The 25,864-nt window shown below is 36.1% G+C and overlaps 1 protein-coding gene across 3 annotated transcripts in view; it reads left to right on the top strand.

Annotated features, from left to right (window-relative positions):
* Positions 1-25,864, top strand: part of SLC41A2 (solute carrier family 41 member 2) — a 114,091-nt gene that overhangs the window by 5,177 nt on the left and 83,050 nt on the right. Inside the window, exons 1-3 of one of the 3 annotated variants that reach the window (XM_069489776.1) lie at positions 6,857-7,021; positions 19,570-20,291; positions 24,908-25,015. In XM_069489776.1, the coding sequence (XP_069345877.1) occupies positions 19,737-20,291; positions 24,908-25,015 (663 nt within the window). In that variant the 5' untranslated portion in view covers positions 6,857-7,021; positions 19,570-19,736. Of the gene's footprint in view, positions 1-6,856; positions 7,022-8,975; positions 9,015-19,569; positions 20,292-24,907; positions 25,016-25,864 lie in introns of those variants that run through there. The other 2 variants (XM_069489778.1, XM_069489777.1) reach the window with 2 other exon arrangements.

The following is a 25,864-nucleotide window of genomic DNA, read 5'->3' as shown; positions in this document are numbered from 1 at the left end:
ACACATAGATACTTACTAGATTGTAGGGCTATGTGGAAGTGTTTATGCAGGATTTAGTTAACCTTATTAAAGAATTTGGATTTATCTTAGAGGAAATAGGAAGCCATTGAAAAGTTTTAATCAGGGCCTGATTAGATTCATATTTTCTAAAGATCCCTCTGGGTACCTGGTTTTTCTTAACTCAGATGTAAACTTCCGAATCCCTGGCCCAGTATTACAGGTGTTCCAAAAGTCAGTTCCAATCTCTTTCTTCTAAAGAATCTTCCAGTGGGAGGAGCCTCCTATTTTGTAAAGATTCCTTGTTTGCCTAAGTATTAGTACCTTTGCAGCAAGACCAAAAAGTCTGAGAACAGACCTTTTGTAAGGCTGGTGGCGGGCACCCCTCCCCTCCCTAATGGAAAAAGAAGAAGCCCACGAGACCTGCCAAGAACAATGCCTGCAAGGCCCAGCTAAGTTAAAGGATGACCACACCTGGATAGTTACCCTGATAAAGGTCTCGGTTCCTAGAGTCCACCCATACCACCAGCCCCTCCTATTTCTCAATACCCACCCTAAAACTGCAACGGAAAATTCCTTGCTCTCCCCACCATAAATCTTCTCGCCAAAGAAACCCCCACCCCCAGTCCTAAATACATATATAAGCCCACTCAAAACTTCTGGGTGATGGGACTTCTCTGGTCTACTCGTGGAACCCGTGAAGCTCGCCTGGGTCTCTCTCTTGGGACTCGTTATCCTCACCCGGGAGCGCTCCAATAAAGCCTCTTTACTTATCCCTTTCAACTCTGCTTGTCTTTCTTTCTCTGGTGCCGGCCAATCTGAAAAACCTTACATTTGGTGCCAAAACCTGGGAGGGTGCTTTGACTTTTGGCTGTGCCGCCCCTCCCATGGACTCCACTCCAGTCTTAAAACCTTACAACCTTGATTCTGTCCTTTCACATTGAATCTTTGGCATCTAGCATAGCCCCTGGTTCACAATAGAGACTAAGCAAATCTCTGCTGATAGAGTCTAAATATCTTTAATATTGGAAGTGTTACATAGTAGTAGAAATTACTTTGCCATTTTCTAGTAATACTCACTTTTGGACAAAGAAAAATATTTTTTTCCTTAGAATTTTTTTTTCACTTGAAATCATATTAGTGATAGAACTGTATTCACTTACTTTAAAGGGCAATTTAGCAAAAATACTCACATTATATTAAAACAGTAGTAGAGATATTAAAAAGAACAGTTAAGTTTCTGGTTTTGAAATTTCTCCAAAGGAGAAGGGCAATGACAGATTATTCCAGGAGGAGGCAATCCAGCAATCATTTATATTTTGTTTGAACATATAGGCATTTTCTGAGCACTCACCAAAAGGCAGTTTTAGAAAGATGGTTGAGGACAAAGGGAATAAATTAGATTAAAATGTATCAATCACATGAGCTTAATGGAGAGTCAACAGAAAATAGATTTTACTCATAGAAGAAGTAAAAATAGAACATCCATATACCCTAAAGAACTCACAAATAAGAATTTAATGATGTCAGTTTGTTGAAAGAGAATGATTTTACTGTCACAGCATTATGACTTCACAGAATTAAATTGTGAAACCCAACTGTGAAGGAAAATATGGTTCTGATAAGTGGCAAGAGAAGTTATGAAAAATTCATGAAAGGTAGAGAGATTTCAGTTCTGATTCAAATTTATCTTAGTATATTTTTGAGATGTGGAAATTTTACTAATTAGCTTTGTTAGTTAGATTTTATATATCTTAAACTAAAGAATGCTAGAGTCAAATTTTGCTAATACAGGATGGCTTTCAAAGATACTCATTGAATTTTATATTTTTATGTTCTACAGAGTTCTATTTTAAGCAGTGCATTGTAGAACTAAATTGAAACTATTAACTTGTATAAATGTATCATATGGAAATAATTCTAAATATGGGAAAGAATTATGCACAAAGATGTTCATTTTCATTGTAATTTAGTCAAGAAAATGTCCTGCTGTAGGGAAATTAATAGCAATCCACTTGAAGTTAACCACTAAAAATACTTTTTTAGAGCAATGGTTTCCTCTTGTTTATTACTTAAATTAAAAAACAAAAAGTGTTCAATGTAAACAAAAGTTCAAATAATATAAAAAGGTACAGGATTAAAAAAAGGGAAAATATTTCACATCCTCCTTTACACTCACTCCCCTATCTAGGCAAACCCAGTTCCCACAGGTAAATGCTTTGAGCAAATTTGGTATCTGTCCTTTGAGACCTTTTTCTAACCCAGTGGTTTTCAAAATGTGAGGAGGGGTTTTAGGGGCTTTTCAAGTTGGATAAGCTGGGGATTGAGTGGGTAGAAACCAGGTTTGTACTTGCTTCCAGTGGTACTGCTTTGCTTTTACAAAACTGGTTTATAAAATTAGCCGGGCATGGTGGTGCATGCCTGTAGTCCCAGCTACTCGGGAGGCTGAGACAGGAGGATCGCTTGAGCTCAGGAGTTTGAGGTTGCTGTGAGCTAGGCTGATGCTACGGCACTCACTCTAGCCTGGGCAACAGAGTGAGACTCTGTCTCAAAAAAAAAAACAAAAACTGGTTTATATATTGAGATTTCACATAGGGCTTAATTTAAAAAAGTTTTCCTCTACATTCAAAAACAACTGTCCTAATTTAAAAACAAAGTCCTAAGTCCCCTAGTCAGGAATTCCAGGTCTTCCCCAGTTTGCCATTTTGCTGCTTGGTCATGTGAATCTTCTGCTCAGACCTATCCTTTTCACCATTAGTATTCTGCCTGGTTACCATTCACCTTGTTGGAATGTCCCCCTCCTCCTCCCCTCCTCCTCTCCTCTTCCTCCCCTCTTCCCCCCCCTTCCCCTCCTCCCCCTCCTCCTTGTCTCTTCTTCTTCTTTCTTCCTCCCCCATTTCTCTAAATCTTACGTGTTCTTTAAGTATCAACTCACCATCATTTCATTCATTTCTCCTTTCAACATGTATTTGGTGAACACTTACATTTTGTCCACTACTGAGTGGGGAATATGCAGAATTTTGTATCAAAAGTTCATATACTAGTAAAGGTGACCTTCATGTAAATAAGTGCAATAATGTATTATACTAGTATGTATTGTAATACTATATTAGTATTATAATGTAAGAGCATTCTGGGAACAGGTATTAAAGTTACAAGTGGTCTCTTCCACACTATTTTTATGGCACTTATGAATAAGGTGATTTATGATATAATTATGTTTCTGGGTCTTCAGAAAGTATTTGTTCATTTATTAATTGAGTAATAGAAGATAGTACAGAGAGAGTTCACCTGTGAATCCGACGTGAGATCTAGGAAGAAGCTGTTTTCGTTCTTGAGTAATCAATTGTTAAAAAATAACTTGAATCCAGTTTACTGGGTTCCAGTGTTGGGCATGAAGAGAGCTGGGAAGGAACACTGGAGAGATAGATCTTGGTTCTGTAGTCTTTGTGCCTAAGGCCACTTACACTGGTATAGAAGGATCACCTGCAATGGCTTCCTTATCATTACCTGGTTAGTCAGAAAGTTGTCAAGTCCAATGTCTTTATCTTACTAACTTTATGACTTTGGGCATATTACTTTTTTTTTTTTTTTTTTTGAGACAGAGTGTTACTCTGTTGCCCGGGCTAGAGTGCCATGGCATGAGCCTACCTCACAGCAACCTCAAACTCCTGGGCTCAAGTGATCCTCCTGCCTAAGCCTCCCGAGTAGCTGGGACTACAGGAATGCGCCACCATGCCCGGCTAATTTTTCTATATATATTTTTAGGGGTCCCTATAATTTCTTTCTACTTTTAGTAGAGACGGGGTCTTGCTCTTGCTTGGGCTAGTCTTGAACTCCTGAGCTCAAACGATCTGCCTGCCTCGGCCTCCCAGAGTGCTAAGATTACAAACGTGAGCCACCACACCTGGCCTGGGCATATTACTTAACCTCCTTGAGACTCAGTTTCCTATACTGCGAAGTATGAACATGTCCATCTCCTAGGTTTTTTTTTTTAATTAAATGTGATAAGTACATTTAAAGTTATTCTTTTTGCTGTAAGTGGTATTGATGTTATGTAGAAAGGGTGATCTCTTTTCCTTTGGGTTTAAGTTTTTTAATATTTTGGAGGACTTATTGATTAGACTCTAGTTCTTTGGAGCTGTGTATTATTATTCTCTAAGTGGCTTTTTGATAAGCTGCTCATATTCCTGACCAGGTAAATACAAACAATGCAGGAAACTAATAGGGCCAAAGGAATGTTCCGTGGAAAAATAAATCTTTTTCATTATTATATAGTGTATTCTATTAGGACTTAATGAAAGCAGACTGTTACATCTATGCAAAGAAAGCAAGTTAATAGGAAGCCCTAGAGTCCAAAGCCCAGCTGCTATTTTCTTCAGTATACCTGCCACTTTCCTCCATCTTTTAGTAACAAACAGTAAATAAGTTTTATAGTGATACTTTTAATTCTTTCCCCCCAAAAGTCAGAAAACTCTGTACTGTAGCATTTCTAGATTAATTGGATTTTAAAATGACTCCAGGCAAACTCATGGTGGATTCCATCTTTCTAATGCTTCATGAGTTCTGGTGGAGTGGACTTAGTTCTCCAGTCTAGAATAACCATTATAGCATGGTTTAAGATAGTTTGTTTTATTTGTAAATTGTAAAAATGTTATTTAGATGTCTTTTTTAAATTAAAAATATGTGAGCTATGATATTTAAATTTAAAAACACTATTAGGATTACTTCCAATTCCAGCTTTCATTGTCTTTTTTCCTTTTAAAGCAGTGATTTCCTGAAGACTCATACTATTTAGTATATATAGGTACTGTTTAGTTTGTATTTATACTGATAAGTGGATATATATGAAAACAATATCTTATAATATGCTGGCAATGTAATGAAAAACAGGATAGGTAAGTTATATAAAGTGTTCAGTATTAAGCTCCAGTTGATTTTTTACAGAAAATTGGAATAAAACAGTTTATCTGAAAATTATAAGCCAATACAACCATGTACATTTTTGTGATTGTATGAGAGTATATTCACTGGTAAGAGGAGAAAGAGGTGGGAAGTTAGGTTTTGAGCCTTTTATAAAAATGTATACTATTTAAGTGATGAATAATGATAATATAAGCTAATGTTTACTGAAGGCTAAATACACTGTTCTAAGCACTTTCTATGTATTAAGTCATATAATCCTCTCTATAACTCAGTGAAGAAGGTATGTTTTTCAGGAGGAAACTGAAGTATAGAGGCATAGATCCCACAGCCAGTGAAAGTCAGGATGTAAGCCAGTTTGACTCTGAAGCCCAAGCTCTTAACTACTATCATTATCATTAGTGTGTTGACACTTCTTGACATTTAATTTTTTGGAAGCAAATTGTCTCTCAATAAAATGTGAAGATTTGAGAAATAAGTCACTTGAAATTCCTCCATAAAATCACTCAATATAAGTGATATCATTGACTTATTCACCCAATGAAACCATGTCAAATATCTCATTAAACTTTGTACGATTTCAAACGTAGTATAAAACATTTGCCACAAAGATTCCATGTAAATAATACAACTTTGAATAGATAGTTAATATTCTTTTAAAATGTGTCTGACTAACATATGTAAACTCAGCTATGGGATTTTGATTGTGTACAGATTTTAGAACCTGAATTCAATCTCATATTGCTTCTTAGAACAAAAAAGACTTTTCCTTTCTCAATCCCCGGGAACAGTGCTTAATAGACAGTCTAAGCATTTGAGCATTAGCAAGGGACACCAAAAAAGAAAAAAAAAAAAAAAAAAAAAATTAAACAATTTAGTGTTTTATAATTTTTAAAAAACAAGTAGTATTCATAGGGAAAAATCATACCTTTTTGTGACTCTTATTTCATTTGGTGTTATTTTCATTTTGAATTACATGTGATGGATTGTGGAGGAGATACACCATAGACTTGGCAGCTTGTTAGGCCAGGTGTAGTTATTTTTTCACAATCATCTAACAAATATAAGATATAAGTGAAATCATGGCTATGAAAAATGGAAGACAGCACAATTGTGAGTTCTCTGAAAGTGTTTAGGATGCATTAATTGGATGAAGGCTGTTGCCTTTCAGTTGTGCAGTTCTTATTGGAGAATGTGTGGAGAGGGAGAAGGAGGAAAGAAAATAGAAGAAATTTCAGAGCTCCTAAGAATTTTAGAAATAGAAGACACCGTAAATAGCCAAAAATAACTGTAGAATAAAATTTATTAGGAAAATGTTATTGATATTTTATGAAATACAAAAAGCAGGATGCAAAACAGCATGGACAATATCAGCCCATTTTTGTTTAAAATATATATTTGAAAAAATATAATAAAGTTATATGTACCAGTATCGTCAATGATTATTTCTGGATGGTAGATTTCCAGGATAAATAGTTATTGTTTATCCTTGACTTTTTTTCTTTTTTTTACATTGAATACATACTATGTGAAAAAAAGAAAAAGAATGAAAGGGAACTCTGTGCCAGTAGATATTAAACATACACTCTGAAATGATCTGGGAAAGAAAGGTAATCAGGACATTTTTATGAGCAAAGACCACTATATGGCAGTTATGTTGGTCTTTGGGCTTGAATTTTGGGTTGAGTAGAGCCCTCCTGAAAAGGACTCCTTAAAAACAACAACAAGAACAATAACAACAAAACCTGGTATTTGAATAATAAAGTACTCAACCCTGACCAAAGGGTTGAAGAGAGACTTGATTGCAGGGACTAAAGATACTGAACTTAGGTCATTGTTTGAATCTGATGCCAAGATAATTGAGTAATATGACACTGTGTACCTATAACTTACCTAATCTGCATATAGTCTCTTCTAGTGAATTGGTGCACTAGAACTGAATTAGGGGAAAGTGCAGTTTGGGGAAGGTAGAAGATCTGGCTTCATCCCCCTGGGTGATGCCATTGTGAAGGTATTGGGGAAGGGGATGTTAGGCCACCGCCTGAGGAAGACCTTGGTGTGGGAGCTGTCTTGCGCTGCCTATTTCATCACCTAATGGAAGGTAATGTGCAGCCAGCTCAGGGGGGTGTAGGGTGTTGCTTCACCCCAGGGATGGGGGAAAGAGAAGGGCCTGTGGGTGAATAGAAGTGCCCTGAGTAAGTATTTGAAATGTGATAGCCATGAAAATTATGGGACATTCTTGGTTTAAAAATGTAGAATAAAAATGATAATCTTAAATGTGGCAAATAATTTTTTCCTTTTACTTTTCTTAGAAAGGAAGTTTTGTTCTTTTTCTTTTTTCCCCAGTAGAATCCCATCTCCAGATTGTTTTTCTTTTAAACATTGACATATTGGCTTCCTTTCTTCTTTTTTCTTAAAAAGAAGATTTTTTTTTTTCTTTTAAACTTTGACCTGTTGGCATCTTTTCTGTACCTTAAAATTCTGGAAGCTTTTAGGCCGGGCACAGTGGCTCATGCCTGTAATCCTAGTACTCTGGGAGGTCGAGGCGGGTGGATCGTTCAAGGTCAGGAGTTCGAGAACAGCCTAAGCAAGAGTGAGACCCTGTCTCTACTAAAAATAAAAAGAAATTATCTGGCCAACTAAAAATATATATAGAAAAAAAAATTAGCTGGGCATGGTGGCACATGCCTGTAGTCCCAGCTACTCGGGAGGCTGAGGCGGTAGGATCGCTTAAGCCCAGGAGTTTGAGGTTGCTGTGAGCTAGGCTGATGCTATGGCACTCACTCTAGCCCGGGCAACAGAGCGAGACTCTGTTTCAAAAAAAAAAAAAAAAAAAAAAATTCTGGAAGCTTTTAATTTTTAGTTTAATTATACAGAGTCAAATGTATGTTCTAATTTGGTCCCAGAAATGGATTTGCATTTTAAGAATTGAACTCTTAAAGAGTATAAGAATGTGTTAAGGGTAAAGTGTACTTATGTATGACTTCTGAACAACAATTTCTACTTGTTTGAAATGCTGGTGAAATGTACTTACTTAGTTTCTAAATTTAGCTATTTCAGATTTATGAGCATCAAACAGGTCAGGAAATGTTTTATTTGTACTCTATCTTGTTACACAAAGGTGTTGAGTCAGCTTATAAAAAACACCTACAAGAAATAGTGATTTTTAAAGAAGTGCAAATTACCAGAGAAAATGAAACTAGAAGTATAATATTAATATTAGATTAATAAATTGATAATCATTTGAGTTTCAAGTGTAGCTGTAAGTTTCCCCACTGCTGAAGTAAAAAAGAAAAGCTGGTTCAATCTTTATTGAAGAATAGCAAAAATACCAGTTTTCAGAAGCAAGATCTTCTGTCGCTATAATTTTTAAATAAACTTCCATATAAGGGAGGAGGTGCTGTGTGATGAGAAGAGAATGTTCTCTGAAATAGTTTACAGGAAATTAATGTTACATGTTAGTTGTAAGAGAGTCATTAAATGTTTGATAGTTTTTGAAAAAATAAGTTACATGTAAGAAATGTTAAAGATAGAGTAGGAGAAATACACCTTTTTTGTTATTTAAAAGCAGTTTCTCAATTTTGAAATAGAGTTCTCAATATAACTTGTTTGCTATCCAACCATTCATTGGCTTGTTTCAAAAAGTAGTACTAGTGCTACTAGTACTTCTAGTAATTATTTGCTTCTTGTATTATAAAGACTGTTTATGTATGTATTGCTATCAATTTAATAAAAATTCCTAATTAAATGATTGAATTATTTTTCACTTTTCAGTTGGTTGGTTTGATAGGAGCTAGATATGATCTATGGCACTTGGTAGAATAAACTGTACTTTGTTTATGCAATCCACTCAATTCTTTGGACACATACCATATTTATTGTGTCAACATTTTCTCAGTAAGCAGGTTGGTGTAAATGTGGATTGTGTTTTAGTTGATTCATTGGCTGGCTTTTGATGTATCCCTCTTTTTTTTTTTTTTTTTTTGAGACAGAGTCTCACTCTGTTGCCCAGGCTAGAGTGCCTTGGCGTCAGCCTAGCTCACAGCAACCTCAAACTTCTGGGCTCAAGCAATCCTCCTGCCTTAGCCTCCCAAGTAGGTGGGACTACAGGCATGCGCCACCATGCCTGGCTAATTTTTTCTGTATAAATTTTTAGTTGTCCAGCTAGTTTCTTTCTATTTTTAGTAGAGATGGGGGTCTCACTCTTGCTCAGGCTGGTCTCAAACTCCTGAGCTCAAACAATCCACCCACCTTGGCCTGTGGTAGTACAGGTGTGAGCCACTGCACCCGGCCCAAATAAAAATTCTTTAAAAAAATTCTCTATTAATTATTTTGTGGGAAGAGGGTTTAGGGTTGTGATTCTGAGAACAAAATCAGTTGCTCTGGGTTTGGTTTCATTTGAAAAATTATTTGAGTTGTATTGAGGATTTATTATACAGAGGATTTATTAGCCCCACTATTATTTCTTTAGGTTTAAACAAATTCCTTACAAATGTTTAGCTGTCTTTTAGGCATGCAGAAATTTTAAGATTGATAAATTTTGTGACATTACTGATTTCTGTCAGTGGGCAACCTTAGAAATGAGTGATTGTTTTATACTGTCAGCTAGCTTTTGGATATCAGTAGCTGAATCATGTCCATGACTTCTCATGCTTTTGTGTGTGTGCAGAGAATTCAGGACTACTAATTTTACAGCAATTCAGCATTACTAACATGGCAGTTAATTGGCCTTTCACTCATCTTCCATTTTTCTAAACTTGTCAAGAAAGTTTGACATCATTACTTACTACCTAAATGAAACCTATGTGAGTTCTTGGATTCAGTTTAAATAGAATGTTTCCAGTTTAAGCCAAAGAAGTCAAGATTTTCCTTAGGAGCTAACTGTATATATTTCAGCTATAAAGAAAAAGAAAATGGAGATAATTTAATTCCACTTTAGAGGTGAGCCTTTTAATCAGGGAGGACAGTGTGCGGTAGTACTTATTATATTTCAATTTTCAAATGAGCTGAACAATGGTAAAATTATAGGCTAAAGTATGTAAATTACTATAATTCAGCTGTTTGTACCAGTACCAGTCTGAGACTTACACCTTATAAAGTTCATGGAACCAATTACTGATTGAGCTCACCTGCATTCTTTAGAATTGTTGCTATGGGATAGTTCGTTTTTCTTGGTAAACTACAAGAATTGAGCAAAAGAGATCCATACACTTTTTTTCCCTAGTTATATATTCTTAACTGGAGACCATGGATTATACCTCAGCCAAACAGTGGTAGTATGTTTGGAATTCTGGAGATTTATTTTAGATTGCCATATTGAGTTTCAACTTTTGAGGGCCAAGCAATATATTAAATATCACAAGATACTCATGATGTCCTCTCTATCATGTGGGAATCGGCAGTGGGAAACCAAGTGGATACTTTTAAAAATTCTCTCTTTAAAATTGTAAGTGGTAGGAAAATTGCTAATTGTGTTTTGGTTATTTAATTTTGACTGCTCTTTCGGTATCCTTAATTCTGCATTAATTTGGGTAGCTTTCTTTGAAGTGGCATAAGTTTATTGTGATCTTTGGAATGAGGTGAAAGTTCTTGGATATTGGGAGTAGTGTGGTAGAAAGTGTAAAGGTGAGAAAACTGAATAAAGGAGATTTGATTGGAGTAAAGGAAGCTTAGAGCAGAATAAGAGATAATAATTTAGCTGGCCTGGGTAACCTAGCAGCAGATGTTGTGTCAGTGTGAAACAATATGGAACCAAAAAGAAATAAGGTAAGGTGCCCCCTGGGTGAAAATGATGAAATCAAAGGGCTAAAAATGAGAAATGATTTTAGAAATAGCTGTAGGGTTGGTTCCAATGGAGAAAAGAGTTCTTCGGTATGATTCAGTAGTCAAGTCTGGGGTCCCACAGTGTCCCCAGGGGTTCAGATGAGTTCTTATGGGACAAGGATTTGGCAAGGAGGGGATGGCAGAAAGTGGTGTTAGAGTGAACACTGGAAAACTGAAGGGATGATTATTGAAGACTATTTGGTATATGTGCTGAGAAAGGTGATCTGATGGAATTTTTGATAAGAAATGAGGAAGCTAAGGAGTTCAGTCGATGAAACCAGTATCTAAAAGGCTATGGGGCCTTTTAAAAGTTGTTTTTCCTTAGAATGGGAGGAGTTAGTCATTGAGGGTGACAACTTAAGTTTACACAGGTTTGGATCCTTAAATGAAGATGGTTGAAGAAATTTGAGCAGCCGTAAAGCCATCCTGCTGTTTGAGTACAGCAAAAAGAAAATTATATAGGCATAAATCCTTATCTTTATGAACCTATTATGTAATTAAACTATTAAGTATGTTAAGTATTTACTAGGTATTATTCAAAGGAATTTACAAATTTTTTTTTTTTATAAAACAAAGAAATAATTTAGATATCAGCTGAGGTCTGGTTTTGTTTGGCTGACCTCTCTGAAAGCTAATTTACCTGACCACATAATACATCCTGTTTTGTAACGATGCACATTTTAATAGCAAACAGAAACCTAAAAGACATATACTTAAAGAGAAAACGAAAGGAGCAGAAGGTACACTTGCAGGTGGTAGAAGTAAGAATGCATAACAACTATATGACTTGACTTCTAGGTTATTTTGTGTATGTGTGTGTATGAGAGAGAGAGAGAGAGAACAGAAAAAGAGAGAGATAGTATTGTGGTTTTTAGTTTGTTTATACAAATATAAAATACCCACCTGCTCAACAAGTTTTGAGATTTTTGACTAAATGAGATAATTACTGGTAGTAGGTTACATCAGAAATTTTTTTTTGGTCATGTGAAGATAATGGAATGTTAAGCTCCCATTTATTATCTTTCTTAGTATTAGGGCATAACTTATGCCTCCTAATTCATGGCTCTGCTGGATTTTCTAAGCATTATTATTTAACCTTTGCAATGGAACAGAGTGCCTCCTTTGGTACAAGGGGCAGATTTTCTCCAAGATTCTGGTTTGGTAAATCCACACTCATATAATAACACTTCCTCTTCTTAACTTTAAAAAAGCAATTTAATAAGCAATTTTAGCATTCCTGTTTTTTGTTTTTGTACGTAAAGTAGAATTCATAAGGAGTATCTGGTATCTGTTCATTTTCCTTTAATTCAGTGTTTCCCTGACATTGGCTCTGTAGACCAGTGGTAAACCATGACAGAGCTTTCACAGGAAACATGGGATGAATTTTCCTGTAAATCTAAATGTGTTCAATGAAGAGGACTCTCTTTTGTCCAAGATTTTGTCCCTTCTACATTTTTGGTCTTTAAATATATGGTTATTTTTTAGGGAAAGATGGTTTTTAATTTGGTATAATTTTGGGAGGAAATTTGACTGGTTTTTGAGATTTAACTGTTTGGAAACCACTGTTTTAAAATCCCTTGACCATAGACTGGAACCTTTCCGTGCTCAGTAGATCAGAGAGGCTCTCCTCAACTAAAATGGATACGGATCTGTGGGTCAGATTGCTTTTTAAAATATAGACTTTTTTGGTTAGCTTTTGTTGGGTTATGCTGTGGTGATAAACAATTCTAAGCTCTCAGTGACCACACTTCGTTTCTTTCTCCTGGTATGTGTTGCCTGTGGCTTGCTGTAGGTTGGCTGTGCTAGCTGCAGCTCTCCACATGTCTCTGTACTGGGATCCAGTCTGAAGAAGCAGCAACTGTCTAGGATGGGCCATTCTCATGACAGAGGGAGAAAGGAGACATAGCTGAATTGTTTCTGCTTGTAGGTGTCACTGCTGCCCTTATTCCATTGGCCAAAGTGAGTCACATGGCTAAACCTGATGCTAGTGGAGATAATTCTCCCAGAGTTCTTGCAAATACCATGGCAATAAGTAGCAATAATAATCCTCTTATAAGAGGGGAGTAATAATTGGAAGTAATAATAAAATCTATCACAATATCATTCATACTGATGCATTCTTGTAATATAGATTCACAATTTAAAGAACAATAATAAATGCTTAGGTACCCACCACCAAGCTTAAAAAATATAACCAATACCTTTGAAGCCCCGTGTGTTTTTATGCCATTTCACCAAATATAACCACTCTCTTGAAATTTGTATTTATAATACCCTTCTTCTTTATTCTATCATACAAATATGCCACAATTTATCCTTTCTTATGGAATAATTTCATTTTTTTTTCTAGTATGAACAATGGTACTAAGAACATTGTTTTTTGTGTCTCTGGTATACTGTGCGAGAGTTTCTTCAGGGTAGGTACTTAGAGATGGAATTGCTAGATTGTGGGCACATGCCTCTCAGTTTTAGTAGATAACAAATTGTTTTCCAAAGTGGTTGTAATTGTTTTCCAAATTGTTTTCCAAAGTGGTTGTAACAGTTTACACTTGCACTGGTAGTCTTGTATGTGTTACCACTGCTTATATCCTTATTCATAGTTGAAGGCTGATAATATTAAAGTTTTAGTCTAATCGGTATAAGTCACATTCCATTTTGAATGTATTGGGAGGTGCTTATCAAACTTTACTGTACACAAATCCTTTGAGATACCATTAAAAGTGCAGATTTTGATTTTGTAGGTTGGGTTAGGGGTGGGACCTACATTTGTTACAAGCTCCCAGGAGAGGCCAGCGCTGCTGAACCATATACCAGACATTGATAACAGGAGTCTAAGGCACTAAAATACAGTCATGTGTTATTTAATGACAGGGCTTAACAATGGGCATACATTCTGAGAAAGTCATCATTAGGCATATTTCTTCATTGTGTGAACATCATAGAGTGTACTTTCACAAACCTAGGTGGTGTAGCCTACTACATGCTGAGGCTATATGGTATAGCCTATAGCTCCGAGGCTACAAACCTATACAGCATGTTACTATACTGAATACTGTAGGCAGTTTAACACTATGGTAAGTATTTGTGTATCTAAACCTATCTAAACATAGAAAAAGTACAGTAAAGGTATGGTATAAAAGATAAAAATGGTACACCTATATATAGGACACTTTCCATGAATGGAGCTTGTAGGACTGGAAGTTGTTTTGGGTGAATCAGTGAGCGGTGAGTGAATGTGAAGGCCTAGGACATTACTGTAGACTACTGTAGATTCTATACACACTGTACACTTAGGCTACACTAAATTTATAAAAATTATTTTTCTTCAATAATAAATTAACCTAAGCTTGCTACAGCTTGTTTACTTTATAAACTTGTAAATTAAAAAAAATTGACTCTTTTGTAATAATACTTGGTTTAAAACACACACATTGTGTAGTGGTACAAAAATATTTTCTTTATATCCTTATTCTATAAGCTTTTTTCTAAAAATAATTTTTTAAAATTTTAGAATATTACTTTTTGTTTTGTTGTTAAAATCTAAGACACAAACATACAAATTAGCGTAGGCCTCCATAGTATTAGGGTCATTAGTATCACTGTCTTCCACTTCCATATCTTGTCCCACTGGAAGGTCTTCAGGGGCAGTGACATGCATGGAGCTGTCATCTCCTGTGGTAAAAATGCCTTCTTCTGGAATACCTCCTGCGGGACCTGCTTGAGGCTGTTTTACAGTTAACTTTCTTTTTTTTATAAGTAGAAGGAGTACACTCTAAAATAATGGTAAAAAATATGCTGAATACGTAAACCAGTAACATAGTCGTTTATTATCATGATCAAGTATTATGTACTATACATAATTATATGTGCCATACTTTTATACTACTGGTAGCACAGTAGGCTTGTTTATACCAGCCTCACCACAAACATGTAAATAATGCATTGTGCTATGACATTACAATATCTACAGTGTCACTAAGCAGTAGTTTTTGAGCTCCATTATAATCTTATGGAACTACTGTTATATATGTGTCTCCATCAGTGACCAAAACATTGTTATGCGGTGCATGACTGTAGTCAGAGTTGCCTTTGTGTTGGCTGCCTTAGCATCTAAAGAATCTTTGGAAAAAATTGCTGAATAACAACATTTGATACAGCCTATTCAATCTAAGATTTTTGAATCATGCCTGATGTTTTTATTGATATTACATGAGCACTTTAGATAATCTTTAAATTTTATTTTTTATCAAATAAAATTATAATCAAAATAATTATATACATTTATGGTATATAACCTGATGTTTCTATAATGTATACCTTATAGAAAGATTCAATCAAACTCTTTAACATATCTATCACCTCACCAACTTATTTTTTTGTGATGAGAACATTAAAAATCTATTCTTTTAGTAATTTTGAAATAAACAATACAACATTATTATTAACTGTGGCCACCACGCAGTGCAATAGATCACCAAAACTTATGCCTGCAGTGTACCTGAAACTTTGTAACCTTTGATCATCTTCCCTTTCCCCATCTCTTCCCCTACCACCAGGCTCTGGTAACCACCTTTCTACCCTCTGTTTCTATGAGATCAACATTTTTTTTTTTAGATTACACAGAAGTCTAGTATTTGTCTTTCTATGCCTCGCTTATTTCACTTAACATAATGCCCTTCAGTTCCTAACGTGTCATGAATAACAGGGTTTCTTTCCTTTTTAAGGCTGAGTAATATTCCATTGTGTTTATATACCACACTTTCTTTATCCATTCATCCATTGATTGACACTTTGATATCTTGGATATTGTGAATAATGCTGAAATGAACATGGGAGTGCAGAATATAATCCCAAATCACAATTTTAACCATTCTACTTCCTGTACCTGTTGTAGATGCTTTATTTTTTTTTTAAACTTCTGTCTTGTGCAAATATTGGCCATTCGGGAATAAAGTAATAGATTCTTTTTTCCTAAGGATTTGTTGCTTTATAGTTTATAAAGAGAGTTCAGAATTTAAACCTAAGCCATTATACTAAGGTTTTAAAGACATTAGTTCTTTTCAGCTATGTTAGTATTAGATCAGTATGACCTACTAAAGTATCTAAAGAATGACTCATAAATATCTTCATTGGCAATCTTTAACTTAAGCACCTTAAAGTCAGGGGAAACTTTGCCCAATTCTATTTACTTATTTTACAATTTTTTACTTGTTTTTCTCATTGATGAATGAATAACAAATGTAGAACAACTGATTTTTATTTAGTGATATATATGTACATTGCCCATTTTAAATGGACCATAACGCTATTTTGATTATAATCCATCATTCAACAAGAAGAGTTTCTAAGTGATTCCTTTAGTTAAGGGAAGAAAGTTAAAGAAAAGGAGTCTTTAAGGAGGTAATAGACCTTGTCAATAAGCAAATTAAGCATTAGAATAACTGATAATCAACTCATTAACTGGATAAAATGAAGAATTTAAAAAAACCCTTTCTCCTCAATGTAAGGTGAGATGTTATCCAAGGCATGCTTTCATAGCAAGGTAATTCCTAGTACTTCCAAACTTAAAAAAAGAAAAAAACCTAGCTATTAGGACAGAAACACCACTCAAGAGTAGCTTAAGCACTGAAGGATATTTATTGGCTGTACTTGGAAAGAGCAGGAGTAGAGTGGGTTTTAAATATTAATATGTGACACAGAGGTTCTAATCATGTGTCAGGATCCTCTCACCATCTGCCAGCTCTGATTCTCTGTAGATCTCTTCCAAGTGGTGGTGGTGGTAAAGGGAGCTTTGTGAGCAGGAAGGCATAGAGTGACAGCTTCAGAATTGTCATTCTAAAGGGAAGTGAGAACTCTCTCCCTCAGAGGCCTTCCCCTCCAAAGTAGCCCTGGAAGTTATTCGTTCTTTGTTAAATCAACTGTTTCCTTCATAGCCTTTATCACAAATTATCTCATTTATCTATTTGCTCACCTGATTATTGTTTTCCCTTCCCACTACAAGATAAAATCCATTAGAGTGGGAACTGTGCCTATTTTGTTCATCACTGTAGCCCCAGCATCTAGTAGGTACTCAGGAAATAGTTAAGTGACAAATATATTCTAGGAAAGGAGTCAGATCCTTCTTGAGCCACTTGTCACTACTGTAGTCTGGAAGGGTAGGGTACAATGATTGACAGACCTACTAGAATCTTATGAAATAGGGAAATGACAGTTTTCCATAGGAAACAGAGATACCATTGGCTTAAAAAAAATGGGGAAAGATGCTGAGCAAACAACAACAAACATCAGTCCACCATACGTGTTTATGTTCTTTAAGTATGGGTTAATGTTTCACCCAACTGCCTAGTCTGATGTTACGCAGATTCTGCACCGCACGGGGATGCTTGGCTGAGGAGACAGAGTTGGGGCTGAAATCCAGACCAAAGCTCCACTCACGGGGCTTCCTTTTTCCAGGAGGCACTCTGTTTGTAAATTTATACAAATTTATGTGGTCTCCGTGTACAGTGGTCCTGGTTGAATATCCATCTCTCCATCCAACCTGAATAGCTTATACTAAAGTAAGAATATTAGGAGCAAAAGCATGAGCTAAGTTTGTGTGTCTGGATCCCACTGGCCAATTCAGTGTGGAATATGTGCTTAGCCATGTCCTGCAAATATTCTGAGAGAGATGACTGGTTTTGGGAAATTCTCCTTTTTTTGTTTCCTTCCTCTCCATATTTCTACTCAGTGTTGCTAGTTAGTCAAACTTTCAAAGCACGTATTTTGAGCTTTCTGAACTTTAGAAAGTGGCTGAATGGTGAAACTGTCATCCTTCTTTCTTGTTTACTTACATTTCTCTGCATTTCCATTTTGATCAACCTGATAATTCTGCTTCAGGAGGAAGAAGTTGCCCATCACTGGTCCTTCAGTGGAATAGACCTGTATTACAGCTCAATCCCTTTGGGGTTTGTTTTGTATTTTATTTGATTAAAGGTCTCTTTGAGGTGATGAAATGCTCACTATTTTTAAAAAGGTAAATGAGTTGAAGGAACAGAAACCCACGCAATCTAACTCACGTAAGGCTGCAGGGAATCTCATAAGTTCCAGAGGTATAGCTGAACTTCTCTTTACCCAGAAGGCTCTCAGGCAGCTCGTCTGGCCTTCTCTTTCTGGGACTACTTGGTTTCATCTCTGCTTCACTCTGGCCATTGGTTCCATTCATCTGATTTTCTTTAAACACCAGCTTTCTCTGTATACTTACCAGCCTGTGAGCGGCAAAAATGACAGCTAGTACTTAATCTACTCATTGGATTCTCGGTGCAAATCCAAGGGAAGTCTGCACCATAATCACTTGGAGAAGTTTTTAAAAAAAGATTTATGGCCTCAAACATAGATATTCTGGGTCAGTAGGTCTGGTTTCCTGGAATATATATTTTAAAAATGTTCCCCAGCAGGAATTCCCAGACCCCTCCATAATCATGAGACAGTGGAAAAGAAAGTGAGTGATGAAATGGCTGAGCCAGGCCCTAGCACCCACTTATCTCCTATGTAGCCCCTTCTCTTTCTCCTTTTGTCACTACTTGCTATTGATTTTCCTATCCAGAGAGGAGATGGATCTGCTAAGGCATTGAAAACAAATACTGAAGAATATAGTAGTTTTCATTAAAAGCAGAAGTACTGGCAAGAACAATTCTTAGTCTAACTTGGTAGGTAGGCAGTCCAGTGGTGCCATTAATCCCTTATCAAATCAGTACCAATTGTTTTTATCTTGGATGCTCTTAGAAGTATAAGACAGGCCTGGGTGTTCCTGAGAAATACCTGGTCGTTTAGATCCATTGTGATTAGATATTAATAGATAGCTTTGAAAGCCTCTCCAGCTATGGTGACAGTTGTCCAAATAGTCAGGCTCTGTACCTGGACAGGTGGTGTGTGACCTTGCAGCTTCAGTGCCCATCACTCTCTGACTAGCTACAGCATGCTTCTGTGCCTCTTAGTTCAAAGTCTTTAGAGTCACTGGCCAGCCAGTTGGGGGTGCCCTCTGGGATTATGGGCCAGAGCAGACTTTGAGAACCGTGATTGGACAGAGAGAGCATTAAATAAGTGCAATACAAGATTTCTTTTGGTTGGCTTGCAAAATGGAGGATTAAGTGAATATCTATAATCTCTCTTTAGTTTGTTTATTTTTCCTAGATAATGGAAGGATTATATTCCTAAATCAATTATAATGAATTTTTTATATGTCAGAACTACAAATGTGACTCCAACCTCATTTTGTTAATATGTGTGAAATAAATGCCCTATACAGTATTCAGGATACCTACCAAGTGTTTTTGCAGTAAACATCATTGTCTCTTCATATTTTAGTAACAAAATGTATGTTAAATTGCAAATAAAGTAATATGGTTTATTATTTAATATTTAAAGTACAGTGCCATGTGCTTTACCTTTTGTGGTGTACTGGCATATGCAAAAAGTTGTAGCAGTTTGATTCTGAGTCTTCTATGTAGTAATAGAAGCTGTTACTTAGTAAATTTGTCTACTGTAGAACTTTAGAGACAGTTGAAGACCTTACATGGGTATTGATTACATAAAGTACGCAAAGATAAGAAACACTTTTAACCAAGATTGAGCACAAAAAAGCTCCATCAATCAAGACTGAGCTCTGTATTATATTTGCATACACAAAGCAATTGTATGGCACAAAACAACGTGTTTTAAGCCCACAAAATATAGTATTAGCACCTTAGGGTTGGTTTAAGAACATGTGTTTTATACCTTTATGAGAATTTAAGTATCAAGATAGTTAATACCTTGATTTTAAAAAATTATTTCATTTTATTTTTCCAGATCCGATCTCTCTGTGGAACTTCTAAACATCTTTTATTAGTGGAAATATTTTCTACACAATGAAGTCAATAACTTAATTTAAACCAGCATCTGTGTGGTTCTGATTCATCTGCTATGGTCCGTGAAGTTTGAGATCTGAGGAGTACAGGGTCTTTTGTGATGACAATATGACTAATAGTAAAGGAAGATCTATTACTAATAAAACAAGTGGTGGTCTAAGTAGTGGAAGAGGTTTTGTAGATTGGACTTTAAATTTAAATACAATTCAATCTGATAAGTTTTTAAACTTGCTGTTGAGTATGGTGCCAGTAATTTATCAGAAAAACCAGGAAGACAGGCACAAAAAAGCAAACGGCATTTGGCAAGATGGATTATCAACTGCGGCACAGACTTTTAGCAATAGATCTGAGCAACACAAGGAATATCACAGTTTCTCAGAGCAGTCTTTTCATGGCAATAATGGGCACACAACATCAAGCTGTAGCCAAAGGTACGATGACTATGCCAACTATAATTACTGTGATGAAAGGGAGACTTCAGAAACTACTGCCATGTTACAAGATGAAGATATATCTAGTGATGGTGACGAAGATGTTATTGTGGAAATAAACCAAAAATTACCGAAGGAATCCAGTGGCATCATGGCATTGCAAATACTTGTGCCATTTTTGCTCGCTGGTTTTGGAACAGTTTCAGCTGGCATGGTTTTGGACGTAGTACAGGTGGGTTTTCATCTTTGTTTAACTTCACTGTCTCTTTTGTTATTCCATTTCTGTTTAAAATGCTTTACATAGGTTACTAATCTCAAACATTTAGTTTAGATTTAATTTAAATGAACAGATGCTGACTCTGGTAGAGAGAATCTGCTATTTCTAGGTGGGATTTTTTTTCTTTTTTCTTTTCCTTAGAAGTTCTAAAAGAATAATTATTCTGACCATAATGTAAATCTTCTCTACAGACCCCAAAATAGGTTGGTTAAAAGAAAAACCCAATAAATGTTATATTTAAATACGTCCTTATTTTTAAAATAAAAATTAACGTATACTCATTACAAATCTGAATTTGAACAATAGAGAGTATTAAATCAAAGATGAAGAGGTTCCCTTATTTCTTATCTCCAAACCAAGCTCTCCTTTCCAGAGATTACCATTAAGAATTTTTATTTGGGCCAGGTGCAGTGGCTCACACCTGTAATCCTAGCACTCTGGAAGGTTGAGGCGGGTGGATCACTCAAGGTCAGGAGTTCGATACCAGCCTGAGCAAGAGCAAGACCCCCGTCTCTACTAAAAATAGAAAGAAATTAACAGGCCAACTAAAAACATATAGAAAAAATTAGCCAGGCATGGTTGGCATATGCCTGTAGTCCCAGCTACTCGGGAGGCTGAGGCAGAAGGATTGCTTGAGCCCAGGAGTTCAAGGTTGCTGTGAGCGAGGCTGATGTCACAGCACTCTAGCCCTGGGCAGCAGAGTGAGACTCTGTCTCAAAAAAAAAAAAAAAAAAAAGAGAAGAAAAGAAAAGAAAAGGTATCACCCTTTAATTTGTATTTCTGTAATTATGAGTGAGCTTGGTCATTTTGTCATATGTCTAAAAGTGAATGGGCTTATTTTTTTCAAAGTAAGTTAAAATGACGAAATTTCTCCAGATATAGGCATTTGGGGTTTATATTCTTTTTATTGCATAACCTTATTTTACCAATTAAGTGTATATATACATTTTATGTTATTTTTAAGTTAGAACTCTATAGATGTGTTCTTCAACGTACTTTGTTATTATTTTTTAAATTTTATTTTTTTGTGAATATTAAATAGATTTTTAGGTTTTGAGTCTAGCATATATATAAGCAATCTGACATTATGTTTGACACGTGGGTGTTTACCTCAGGTTCTGCATTACTGACGAAAGAACAAGATTCTTGTTCTCGAACAAGAGGTAAGACAAGAAGTTGACTTACTTTAGGGTTAGGGTCGTGAAAAGTTTAGCAATCCATAATAACTCATGTAACCTCAGAGGACATATTGTAACATGGCAAAATTTGTAAGTAAGTGAACATTATTTTTGGCACTATCTGCCTCAGCATTCCCTCTCTGGACTTTTTATGTATTATGTTCTTCTGACAGGAAAATTAACTGATAATGCATCTTAGTGTTATAGCTAATGAACACTTCATTATTCTATGCAGACACGGTCCTAAGCAGAATCTTATGGGGTTGGTAAAATTATGTCCGTATTTTAGATGAAGAAAGTAAAGCATTATTTTGCCCAAATCACACAGAATTTGAGCCTAGGCAATGTGACTCCAGACCCCTTCCCCCTGACCACGGTGCTATGGCACTTCGCACTGTTCCCATAGTTCCCGTACTGTGTGTCAGGACACCCCAGGGGTGCTGCAAGATATTTTAAACTTTTGAGGGAAACACAGTGACATCTCCTGGATGTGCTACAGACTACTAGCTCAAGGTGGCTCAACATTTTAACACTAGATCACACTTTATTTCTTTTGATGAGATACCTTTGCAAAACTGGGTTTTCAGCAGTGCTGTGATTAAAAAACAAGAGTCACACAAAAACTAATGTAAAACCAGAAATGAAAGTAACAGTTTCCAATTCCAAAGTTTGAAAAGCTGTGCAGTGTCTAACAGGTACATACATGACATTAGTAAATAATTATGATTATATGAAAATCACATAAAGTATTTTTTTCTTTCCATTTATTTGTATTATTTCTTCAAATAGGAAACATAAACACTTATTGTTTGGAACTAACTACTAAATAAATAGGACCATTAGGTATTTCTTTTGTTGTAGGGGTGCCATAAAAACATTTCTGAGATACCAAGTGTGCCGTGACCTGAAAAGGTTTGGGAACATCTGCAGGCACACGTCTGCTGGTGTAATGAAAAGAATGTAGAATTTTTTGGTATAAGATAGGAAATCAATAATTAATCGTTCTTATTGTTTATTATCATACGAATGCTAAGGTGTTAAGGATTACATAGTAATTCTCAAGTGAGTATTCGATTTGAACTGAACTTGGAAGGAATAACCAAAGGGAGTAACCCAAACGAGTATGTCCCAACAGGTCTCAAGTGTGATGGCATGTGATGCTCTCACACCATAATCAACACAGAACGCTTCTGTAACCCAGTGTGGGGGTTTTCCCCACACACCAGGCAAGAAATCGGGTCTGCAGCAGACACCAACTGGGTACCCCCCAATACCATTCTGACTGTCTGGAGGTAGTGTCAGATGCCACAGCTCCACAGGACTGCTCCTGTCCTTCAGACACCAGTGGCAATTCTGGGCCTCCAGAACCTCTGACCAACCAACCAGCTTCAAGTTGGGGTTCCCACAACCCCCTCTTTGGGTTCGATTAATCTGCTCGAGCAGCTCACAGAACCCAGGGAAACACATTTACCAGTTTATTATAAAGGATATTACAAAGGATACATATGGAGAGATGCATGGTGGGGTGGGTGGGGCACAGAGCTTCCATGCCCTCCCTGTGCCCCCTGCCAGGAACCTGCAAGTGTTCAGCCATCTGGAAGCTCCCTGAACCCAGTCCTTTTGTATTTTTACAGAAACTACGTAGGCATGGGTGATTAAATCATTGGCCATTGGTGATCAACTTAACCTTCATCCTCTCTCCTCCGTAGAGTTTGGGGGTTGAGGGGCTGAAAGTCCCAACCCTCTAATCATGCTTGGTCTGTCTGGTGACCAGCCCCCATCCTGAAGCTACCTAGGGGCTGCCAGCTGTCTGTCAAGCACAAGCATACAAAAGATATCACTTTGGAGTGTCTAAGAATTTTAGATGTATGCCAGAAAACAGAGTTGAAGACTAAATATATATTTCACAACATCATAGTTAAGTGTTTTAAAATGATGACCTAGGTAAAATGTATTCTGAATTATGTCTGGAATCTGATAAAAATAATACCAAGCTCATAGGTTTGTTGTGAAGATTAAATGAGTAAGCCTAAACAGTGCCTGGAACATAACAGAGCAATCAGTGAATGTTAGATATTGTTAATATTTATTATTATTATCTGTTGTTCATCATCGTCATCATCACCAGTACCATCTCTGAAGGATACATATTTCACTAGCACACCAGAATCATTAGCCCATCATAAAACATGAGCAAAATTGTTTGCTTGTTTTTAAGACTAAAAATCTAGGGTGCTGTTGGACCACCAGTGCTTTTTTAGGCCCATCCTTAATTGGCTTGAACCCTGGAGTGATTTCCCTTGACAATCCTTTGAACCAGGATTTTACGGAAGACTGATCTGATAAACATTTCCTGAACTCTCTTTAGGCCCCTGTTCTATACCTATTAGGAACAGCCTCTCGGGAAACTTTGGGAACAAATTGAATTTTTCTTTCATTTATCTGATGAAGTTTTACTTTTCTCACCTGTCTTGATATTAGTGACAAGCCATGTATTCTTGATGCTTTTTGGCATAAAATTAACATGCCTAGTCCATAAAGTCTCTTGCTGGGACAATCACCTTTTAATAGCATCTGTGAAAATCACTTTGTGTTACTAAGATATTTGTATAGTCTTTTCAGTTTAGAAAGCACTTCATCTGTTATTTTCATTTTCATGGTATTTCTCTGAGGGGTAGACAAGGTGGCTATTATCTTCATTTCATGGATAAAGAAATTGAGATCAGAAAGATACGTGACTTATCCAGGATCACACAGCCAGGTTATGGACAGATCAGTGCCTAGAAGCTCAAATCTTATTTCCAGTGCTCTTTTATGATCCTGTGTTCTGCAGCCTCTCTGCTCATGCCCTAAAATAGGGATCAGAACATAGGACTAATCAGAACTCCTGAGGTCAACTCTAGGTCCCATCTATTGACCTTGGGAAAATAATTTAACCTCTCTGAATCTTTATTTCTTCATTTGTGAAATTAGATAATAGTAGTACTGTAATTTTCCTGTGGGGTTGTTGTGATTAGTTGGAAGCAAGATTCAAATCCAGATTATCTCGTTCCAGAGTTTGCTCTTAACCACTATTAACGTATAATTCTTGCCATCATAAAGGGATAAAGTAAAATTTAAGAGTATCAGGGTCGTGTAAAAACTAGATGTAGAATGATATGTAGTGACTGTATCAGCTGTCATTCCCAATTCTAACTGAATCTTCTGAAGTAACTCAAAGCTTCAAAGCTCAGGAGGATGGAGTTAAGCTAAGTGCTCATTGATTAAATGACCTGTGTAGTCATTCAAAACATAGATGCAAAGTTGGAAAAAAGGCTGTGATTTTTAGGAATGTCTTTGTTCTAAAGTGTTTTTTAAAGAGTGTCAGAAGATTCTCTTTTTTTCTCCCTACAGCACTGGGAGGTGTTCAAAAAAGTTACAGAAGTTTTCATTTTAGTTCCTGCACTTCTTGGTCTCAAAGGGAACTTGGAAATGACATTGGCATCCAGATTATCTACTGCAGTAAGTTTTTCCCTATAGTGTGTATATTACCTATACTGTTTCTCTGTGTTAAAGAGAACCTGTACCAGGAAAAGAATTTTTTTTTTCTATGTATCCAATAAGTTTCTAAATTTCAGGAGCTATGTTGGGTAGTTATGCCTGGCATCATACCCTGAAGGATCTCAGGGTTGTATAATCTGAAAATTATAGACCCTTTCTTACCCCGAGAAGTCGTACACTTGCCTTCTTTGATGCCAGGAAATTCTGGCAATTATCATCAGTGCTTAAGACATGGGTAAGTCAGATAATGCGATTCCTTATGGTTCAATGGTTGGTTGATTGGTATTTAAACTATTTTTGATTGTAAACATAATACATGTTTATTGTAAAAACTTATGAAAAATTAAATAGCATAAAGAAAAAAATCTTAAACTATCCCTAATTCTCCACTTGGACACAACCACTATTAATATTTTGTATAGAGATCCTTCTATACCTACATATACCTTCTATGCATTCTATACTATACATAGGTATATCATAATGTAAATACATACTGTATGTTCTAAAAAAGAACTGGTGGAATCCTATGTGTTCTCTTTTATAATCTGTGATGGCCATTTAAAAGTACATCATGATCATCTTTCCATATCAATAAGTGTAGATCGATGTCATTATTGTTATTGGCTATGTACTTTTCTGCTGCATTGCTCTACTGCCATTTATTCCATCATCCATTATTGGATATATAAGATCTTTCTAATGTTCTACTACTACAAACAATATTGTGAGGAATATTTTAGTACATACATTTTCCCATTGTTATTTCTTTAGGGCAAATTCTATGGTTGTAATTACTGTTCAGAAAAA

The sequence above is a fragment of the Eulemur rufifrons genome, chromosome 16 (assembly GCF_041146395.1).
Source record: "Eulemur rufifrons isolate Redbay chromosome 16, OSU_ERuf_1, whole genome shotgun sequence".
NCBI lineage: Eukaryota > Metazoa > Chordata > Mammalia > Primates > Lemuridae > Eulemur > Eulemur rufifrons.
The sequence above is the reverse complement of the archived record's forward strand: the minus strand, read 5'-3'. Positions and strand labels throughout refer to the sequence as shown.